This window comes from Cannabis sativa, chromosome 6, assembly GCF_029168945.1.
Source record: "Cannabis sativa cultivar Pink pepper isolate KNU-18-1 chromosome 6, ASM2916894v1, whole genome shotgun sequence".
NCBI classification, from domain to species: Eukaryota; Viridiplantae; Streptophyta; class Magnoliopsida; order Rosales; family Cannabaceae; genus Cannabis; species Cannabis sativa.
Window position 1 is genome coordinate 18,256,189 of NC_083606.1, and position 10,200 is coordinate 18,266,388.

The 10,200-nt window shown below is 31.1% G+C and overlaps 1 protein-coding gene across 1 annotated transcript; it reads right to left on the bottom strand.

Annotated features, from left to right (window-relative positions):
* Positions 1-7,997: 7,997 nt before the first annotated feature.
* Positions 7,998-9,775, bottom strand: LOC115714946 (uncharacterized). The gene is made up of 5 exons (XM_061118023.1): positions 9,576-9,775; positions 9,259-9,464; positions 8,955-9,113; positions 8,443-8,828; positions 7,998-8,360 (listed from the first exon to the last, which is right to left on the bottom strand). Exons 1-5 carry the CDS (start codon positions 9,773-9,775, stop codon positions 8,103-8,105), a joined length of 1,209 nt encoding a protein of 402 aa, XP_060974006.1. The 3' UTR covers positions 7,998-8,102.
* Between the last annotated feature and the right edge of the window lie 425 nt (positions 9,776-10,200).

A 10,200-nucleotide genomic window follows, 5' to 3' on the forward strand; every position in this document is an offset into this window, starting at 1 on the left:
CTAGAAACTCTCCCACTACGACAAGGTCCCGTGAATTATGTCGAAGAAAACTAAATGGTATTGATCTCTTCGGTTGTGACAAGACAACAGAGGCAGTGGGATCATCATATATCAAATAAGATGATAGAACACTTTTGGAATCAAGAATTAAATATCTCCTTTATTTGCTACTTGTTTTCAGACTTAGTCATTATCTTAGAAAAGTAGTATTTGTTTGAACAAACACTTTCTTATCTATTGACAATGGGATGGTCCACCCCTAATCACTTAGAATAGCTAACAAACCATGGTTAACAGTTCTAGCTTTTCTTAAGATTTTGATTAGGTCATCCATGAATCTAGTAATGATTTACATTAAGTACCCAACCATTACATCATTCTGAAATTGTATTACCATAGAAGGATTTAGGCAACGACTAGTAACTAATCATCAATATGCAACTCAAAATTTCTGGGGAGGTAAGTTTGGATATAATTCAAAAATCAATTTAATAATCTTTGAACTGCATATCTACAAACTATTTCTCCACCCCTATCAGTTCGCAAGATCTTTAACCACTTACCTTAATGGTTTTAACCATTGCTAGAAATTAATTAAATTTTTCAAACATTTCAAATTTCTTTTCTAAAAGGTATAATCTAGAGTTATCGTTTTAAGAATACAACGAAAAACTCATATCCACCCCTGAATGTACATCCATCTGCGAATGAGATGAACTACTTTCAGTGGATATAGGCATATTAACTCTTTGCAGAGATTGATCTTGTCAAATCCACTATGAACAAGATACAAATGCCATAGATTAAAAAAATGGTAGTGTCTTTTGATGACATAAGTTTAGTTACATCAAAGAGTTCTTAGAATACTGCAAGTGGATCCTGGTCACAGAATACCTAACTCATATTCCATACAGTTTTAATCCATTAATAGAAGATGGATATTAAACACTTGAGAAAGTGTAACTGTATTGTATTCTGGAATTAGAAATATAAGAAAATTTCTATTTGGAATCTAAAATTAAAGTCAAAGACTTAAATTTATACCAAATATAATGAGTAATTCTATCTTGGACCACCACTACTAATACAAACTCTAAGTCAGATTTGCCCATACAAGTAGGAGATTTCTAAGATTGAGGATTTATATCAATTGGGAATAGAATTTCGGGATTATAATCATATGCATCATTTAATTTCTTAAGAGAAAATATAATGACATGAAATGATTTATAGACCATTCATCCAATGATATATTATTGAGCTAATTCGAAATGAATAAGCTAAGAGGAATAAGGATAATTTCGTTTATAAATAAGAATCCAACGATGCTTCGATTAGCGAAAGACAAAGTAATCTTATTTATGTAATCTTCTTGTTTCATATTGTAAAAATACTAGTCTAAGGTGTCATCAGTTGATGAACAGCTAGATGTTGCATATACAATATTTATCTTTCGAGATCTTACACTATTATGTATGTCTAATGGTGAAAATCCATTAGGGATTTATCTCATTAGAAAAACAAACATGTTAGACCAACAATGAAGATTTGAAATTAAACTACAACTTAATAACAGAAAATAACATGGTTCAATATAAATTCATACACAATTCAGAAATTATAAGCATATAGCAAGTAGGAATGACAAGTGAAAATACTAAAACATACAATCCTAAATAATTTCCAAGGTTTTTCAACAAACTGATACAGTGTCCCGTTTAGGCGAGAGTCAAAGCATCATCCATTGAATAGAGTTGTCAGTTCATCTAAAATGATAAACATTCTAGCAACCTTTTATTCGATCAAGATTGGAATTCAGCGTTGTCCCGTTTAGGCGAGAGTCAAGGCAATTCTATCTTATGAGCTTCCACCATTGTTTCATAACTTGCAAGTCAAGTATGGTCGCCACCATTAGGGTGATCCATACCATACAAAACACTTACAAACTATTTATCATGCGAGGTTAAACGGTGCGAAATTGCTAATGAACGTTCCTCCATTAGGGAGGATTACTCACTAAAACAAACGCGGTGTAAAACCCACAATGGAGATCGAATGTCTTAATAATAAAGCTCATTATTTAAAGTGAGTTGTATTTTCTTTGATTCTCTTTATTTAATCTATTTATTTTAAATATATATTTATTTAATTAAAATTTCAATTTAGAATGAAAAATTCTAAATATAAATTTTAATTTAATATTTATAAATTTTACTTAGATGGATATGAAAATAATATGAATTATTTCCATCTTAGTAATAATTTCCAATAAATATTTAGAAAAATATTCAATTTAAGTTGTTACAAAATTAATTTAAATTAATTTACAACTCAAATTTAATTTTCTATAAATATATATTGCATTTCGAAAAATTAAAGTATTCTAGGACACAATTTTTGAAAATACATGTTAAAATAAAAAATTAATCCTGGAAAAATTATTCTAATTTAATGTTGGCCCAAAATTAATTAATAAAATTAATTTACAACAAAAAATATAATTTTCCTATTTAATTAAATATATATAAGAAAATTTTTCAAATATTTAAGTATGATGATGAAAATCAACTTAAATATTAATTTTCTATTTAATTAAATACACTAGAAAAATACTTCAAGCAAAAATATCATCTATCTAGATTTTCCTTTGACTAATTAATTCAATTTCTAATAATATACTTTAATTTAATTTATTTTAATTAATCATTAAATGAAAAAATTATTGATTTAAGTTGGTCCAAAATTAAAATAAATAATTTACAACTTTAATCTATTTTTCAAATAAAATTCGAAATTCCAGCATTTAAGAAATGCAATTTCGAAATTTGATTAATAAAATAAAGAAAAAATATATTTTGAAAATTATTTAAATTTAGTTAAAAAAAAATTCAACTAAAAATAATTTTCTATTTAATTAAGTGTCATGAAAAAGAAATATTTAAGTATGATGATGAGAATCAACTTAGATATTTAATTTTCAAGTTAATTAAATTAAAGAAATAAATAATTAAGTGTAGAGAAGGCTTAATTATTAATCTCTAGTTTAATACTAGGAAAAATATACTTAAAATAAATTGTACCAAAATTAATTATATATAAATAATTAATTTCACAATGTATAATATTTTCCTATTTAATATTAGAAATAATAAGTAGTCTAGAAATAACTATCTAGAAAATATCTTATTTGACTAAGTATCTTTTCCACAAAATTTGAAAAAATATCTAATTTAGGTTGTATTAGAAAAAATCTAGAACCTAAATATTTTTCAAATTTAAATTTAATTAAATATCAAAAATTAAGTTGTAACCATTTAATTTGAAAATATTCCATTTTAAGTTAATATTCGAAAAGATATTAACTTAAAAAATATCTAAAATATTCTATTTTAAGTTAATATTCGAAAAGATATTAACTTAAAAAATATTTAAAGAATCTTAATAACCAATGCCTAAAATTCCTCAACTTAATTTTGAAATTTTAAATCCAAAAGATATTCAGATTGAAGTTGGTTAGTTGAAGATAACTAAATATCAACTTAAATAGGAATATTTAATGAAAAATTTAAATTAAGCTCCAGAAAGAATCTAGATGATTATAATTCTATATTTAATTAAATACAAGAAAATACATATAGTTTAGCTTAGAATAAAAAATTCTTTAAACTATAATTTTCTTAAATTAATTTCAAAATAAATGAAATTAATTATGTTGCTAATCAATTTTATTAGGTTAAACTAGTTTAATTAACCTAGTACAGTTATTCAAATCAGGCAAATGGGCCTTCACAATTGGGGTAATTCATGTGAGGGGGTGCTGGGTTCAGTATGTCGTACCCACTACTATGGCTCCCAACTCTCACACAAGGCCCAAAAGAGAGGAATTTAACCTTAATAAGAACAACTGTTATTAATTGAATAGGCCCAAAAACTAAATGGGCCTAAATAAATTCTATCAAGAACTATGATAATTTATTTTAGCAACAACAACCTATATGCATCTATAATAAAATTAAACACATAGGCTCACACAGGCACACTTTGGATGGGTCCTATCATGTTGCTAGGTCATACACCGATGAAAGAAGATTGTAAATATACCTGTTACAAATTATTTACTTGACCAAGGGAGCCATCAGATCATTAGATCTGGCAAAAAGTAACCATGGCTATTTGCAATCAAGTAATAATAGGTTTTGAAAACTTACAAACAAGCTAAAACACATACTCCTGCAACAAGGTTAGCTGGATAGTTGGATGTAGGATTTATTTAATTTTAAATTAAATAATTTATTTCGAAAATAATTAATTAAATAAAAAAATAATTTTCGAAAATTAAAAAAATTTGAAAAATTCGAAAATTTTAAAATAATTTAAATTTAAAATTAAACCTACAATTTTGAAAAATTAGGTTTCAACCAACCTAAATATCATTTCAAAATTTGCTAACTACTTTTAAAATTTAAATGTTATTTTATAAATAAAAATTAAATAAAAAATTAAAAAAGATAAATGAATATCTTTTTCAGATTTTAAATATAATTTAAATAAATAAAATAACAAAATTTAAAAGTTAGCAAAATATCTTACATCTATTTAAAATTACATGATTATAGTTATCTTATTTTAAATTTAAATAAGGTCAATTTATTTAAAAAAAAATAATTTAAAATATTAAAATCTGACCTTAAATTTAAAAATAAGAGAAGATATAATCAAATTTAAAAATAAGATAGATTATTAAGCAAAAAATATAGATACTAACTATTTTCAAATTCAAATTACACTAATATCTTGAATTAAATTTAAAAAATATTAAATTAATTCAAAATGATAATTAGAATTGAATTATGAATAGTAATAGTATAAATATAGAACTACACAAAAAATCAGAAGTTAATTCCATGAAAAAGCATGAAAAAACGAAGAAAAACGAAAAAATTGTGAGCTGTACGGACAGTTTTCGCGATCGCAGGAAAATTTCAGCACAGCTCCGATTTTTTCGAATCTTCAAAAAATCATAACTAATTCAAATTAAATCGAAATTGAGTTTTGTAAATAAGTAACTTGCTTAATTTTTTCCACACTATCCAATAAAAATAATTCAAGAAACAGAATCGCAATTAGTTTTCACGAAAATTCACAAACATCAATCAATCATCAAATAACACTCAATACAACATGATACCATCCAAAAACAAACAAACAATCGTTTTAAAGTCCAAATTTCTTGCAAGTAAATCAATTACCATGGCTCTGATACTAGTTGTTGGAAATTTATTTTACCAAGATCTTAGATCTACTCACAAGTATGTTTATTAACACCCTAAATATGAACTTTCTAAAACGATGAAATAAACACATATAAAGTTTAGAAAACCTTACATTGGATGCAGCGGAATTAAATGACTCCTTCCGTTCAGATATCTAGCCCTTGATTCCTTTCTGTAGCAGAGCATTATCAATATCTGAACCTGGATCTCTTTCTCTGAATCTTTGATGCTGAAACTCCTTTTGCTGAATGTCTTTCTTCACGATCTTCCTCACTATGATTTAGGTATCACTTGCTATGTGTGGGCACTACTCATACACTAAGGATTTCGAAATTCAAGAGGAAGAGAGAGAGAGTGGGTTCGGCCAAAGATAGGGAGAGAGAGAGGCTCAGTTTTTTCTGAATCAGAAGTGTCAGAAGAAAAGTGTAATTTTCCTGAAGCCTTCACTATCTATTTATAGCATTCCACTAGGGTTAGGTTTGAATTATTTGGCATTAAAATAATGAAAATATCAGAGGGAAAAACCCTACAAAAGTGGCCGGCCCTACACAGTGGATTTGGGCCTCACTTTTTGCAATTTTGCAGTTTTATCTTTTCTGCATCTGATTTTCTCAAAAACGTCAATTTTCTAATTCAAACATTTAAATGCCAATTCTAACTATTTAATAATTATAAAGAATTATTAAATAATATTGTCATTTATCATATTTATTAATTGAACCATACAAAGTATCATAATTAACAAATATGCCCCTAAAACTCTTTCTTTACAATTTCGCCCTTACTTAGTGAAAAATTCACAAATAGACATAGTCTAATTTGAGAATTATAATTGATTAATCAAAACCAATTACATGAGTCTTACAAGCAATATTATCTCAACTAGTGCGGGGACCATGGGTCTATATAACCGAGCTTCCAATAAGTAGATCAAGAATTTAGCACTAAAATTCACTAACTTATTAATTCTTCGTTGAATCCACGCATAGAACTTAGAATTGCACTCTCAGTATATAGAATGCTCTATATGTTCCACCGTATAGACACATCATTAGTTATCCATTGTTATAATCCTAATGTGATCAATGATCCTCTATATGAATGATCTACACTGTAAAGGGATTAAATTACCGTTACACCCTACAATGTATTTATTCCTTAAAACACTTGACCCCGTATAAATGATATTTCAGCTTATGTGAAATGAGTACTCCACCATTTGTGTTCGTTTGGTCAAGCTCGAAGGAGATCATCCTTTGCTTACTATTCGCCAGATAGAAGCTATAGATTCCATGTTTATGATAGCGCTCCCACTCAATTGCACTGCCGTGTTCTCAAAATGTACGTATCACCCTGACCTAAAAGTAGGCTTAACTAACAAATCAAAGAACACGAATAGCCTTTCAAGATTGAGCCTAATCATAACAGGATTAAGATCATTTGATCTAGGATCAACTAGGCGATATTGACTTGAATAGATATTACGGTAAGTTTAATAAATCTAAGTCAAAGTTCTATATCGGTCCCTTCCGATGTATACTCCATGCATCCAACCTGAGCTTTACTTTAACGAATGCTCTGGAAAGAACATAGCACTTCTCCAAATGCAAGTAAACTCTGTTGTAGATTATCATATCAGTAAAACCCTATGTCTGATAAATCTAGGAAACTTTATTCACATAGTCATGTTTACTTTCCAATGTGTTGACGGCACAATAAATAGGATCAAGTATGTGAAAAGGGTTTCAGATGAATTTATACATTATGTACATATAATCATGAAATAAATCATGTGAACCATCCAACATTAAATGTTATTTCTGATCTATATTAATAAGCAAATCTGATTATATTGAAATGAGTTTTATTTAGGGCATAAAACCCAACAGTATCATCAACTCCCCCTTGTCTTGATGGCAGTCTTGAGTGAAATATCATCAACCTCCTGGTACAATGCGACATACTTAGCCTCCTCCTCCTTGAGTTTGGCACTCACACGCTCCAACTCAGTATTCAATAGGGCTGCACACGGGTCGAATTTTTGGGTTTTCGGGTAGTCGGGTTTGGGTTTTCGGATTTCGGGTCTTAGAAATGCATAACTGAACCCGGTTTTCGGGTGGTCAGATATGGCGGGTTTCGGGTCGGGTATGCGCGGGTTGGGCATGGTCGGGTTCGGATGTTACTGGGCTGAGCCCAAATGTCATTTCTGAGCTTAAATATATATTAATTTTTAAAAATGCCATATTTTTTTTAATTTTACCACATTGGCTTTTGAATTCCCGAGAAAAGGCTCAACAACCAAGTTTCATTTATCACATTGGCTTTTTATTTTTATCTCATAGCTTTTGAGTTTCCAAGAAAAGTAGGTGGTCCCTACTACCAAAGAAGACAATACTTAATTGTTTGTAATAGGAGGTACGGTCTCCAAGCTCTCCTCTCTAATATAGTGTATTAGTGTGGAGCTTTTTTTTCTTGGAAAAAGATATTAATAAAGTAAACATCATCATATAATTATACAGTGCACCTTTTTATATACAAAATTAATTAATTAATTTTCTTTAGTATAAATGCGGATAGAGACTCCTTAATAATTAGAGTACTTCGTAAATGCCACTATTGTGTACATGACTCATGCTCTTTTATTGTTTTGAAAGACTATTCATCTACTGTATTGAATGAACAGTAAAAAGTAAAGTGTATAAACTAAAAATTAATATTATTTTCGGGTCACGGGTTAGAACCCGACTTAAAAAAAACAACTTTTTAATATCCGAACCCGAAACCCGTGTGGGGTAATTTCGGGTTGAACCTGACCCGACCACACGGGTTTTAATGTTTTCGGTTTTTTTGGCAGCGGGTCGGGGCGGGTGGCCGGGTTTTTCGGGTTTGCGGGTCTAAATGTTCAGCCCTAGTATTCAACGAGGAATAATCCTGTTTTAGCTTGTCATATGATGATTTGGTAGTCTCTCCTTCCAGTTTCAAGTTCTCCACTTCCTTTCTAAGTCTAGAATGCTCCTTGTTCAAAGCTCTGTTCTTTTGATCAAGCGAAATTGTGTCACGCCTTAAGTAGAGGACTGCTTGAATAGCCTACAAAAAACAAGTTGAATTACCACGAGTAACACATAAAAATAACTACATATGCGTACATACAAATTCTTTCCAAACTTACTTGGTAAATCGTAGAAACACCGTAATTCTCTCGCCTCGCAACTCCGATGCCCCTCAAACGCTCTTCATCTCTCGGATGGAGAAGAGCCTCAACATGACCTTCGATAGAAGCAGGGTCAGAGTAGGCCGAAATGTTGGAAGAGATGGACAGGTTGATCATACTCTCCTTAATAGAAAACTCGTTGTCACCCCTCAGTGGAGAAGCCGCAACCACACCATCAGCTGGCAACTGAGAGCTACCGGTTCCATGTTCCTTAGCAGGAACTCGAGGTTTCACAACATGACTTGTGGTCTTCTTAGGCCTCTTTCCAAGTAAATTAGTCTTACCCCTAGCAACAGCATCATCCGCTCCACAAACCTTGAAAGTCATCCTCTTATAATAACGGTCTGCAAGAAAACGTTCTTCTTCCGTTAAATGACGAATCAAAGAGAATGGACCACTAACCTTCTCTAAAGCTCGGGTCAACAAAAGGATGGGGGCGCGCTTGACAACGTTGAGTGAAAAAATACTACCTTCTTGACGTTGCGCACCTCTCCACAAATTTCCAACACAAGATTTATCCAAAACAAGAAGCTTGTTATGGGCTCTTTGATCGGAAGGAATAGAGAGCAAGTCGTTAACTCGAGCTTCAGAGTAACACCCCCCTCGAGGACATCGAGTGAGCCCCTTACCTACAATGACAATGAGAAATAATTAGTATTCATAGACAAATCAAGTATCAAATAAAAAAAAACGACAAAGAAACCAACACTCCTCACTCACTTAAGGTTCTCTATGAAGTAGGAACCTCATAATCACTCGTTCCAAACAGGTCACCTTTGACAAAACAATATTTCTTCCTCCAACCCCTCTTGTTGCTAGGAACCAGCTCCGTTACCCAAGCTTTTTTGTTCGCTCTAAGAGTGAATAGAAATCGACCCTTATCTGTATCGTGTTGTTTAAGATAATAACTTGACTTGAAATCTACAAGGTCAACCCTCTTACCCTTCACTCTAACTATGACTTCTATACCCAACAATAACCTTCAAGCATTTGGCATAAGTTGGCTAGGAGCTACCCCATAATAGTCCAACACTTCTTGTACAAATGGAGGGAAAGGGAATCGAAAGCCAATCCTAAAAGGAAATTCATACATACAAACCCAATCGCCACTATCCCAATCGGGGCGCTCAGCGATAGTTGGAAGTCGCATTTGTATAGAAGAATGAATCTCATATTGATGTCGCATGCGTAGGATATCACCCTTAGTCATATTAGACCTCGGGTTGTCCCTCAAAAAGTGAAGGGACCGCCCGACATACTCATTCTTGTCACCCTCATAATCATGTACCATTATCGCATACTCGAGAGCTCAAGGCTCTCCATCAATCTTACATACATTCTCATCAAAAACTTCCCCCTCATCATAACTGTCAACCAAAGTGACTTGAGGTAATGGTTGAGCATTAGGAATATCTTCATCACTATCCAACATTGAATGAGCACCTCCTTCTGTAGAAGAATGGACCCCAATCATTAATGGTGAAGTCACACTTTCCCAAGATCCCATCTCACTACTCAACAAGAGTATGGTCACAAACACTAGACAAAATTTAATGATCTATGAAAACTCAAAATATATATATGCTATGATATCCAACGATCATACTACGCGTCATATAAAAACATTACATCCATGCTACGCATCATGCTTTTATTAAAATTTTAGTGGACGTATTATGCATCAAGCTCATACAAAATCCTATGGTCATACCACAC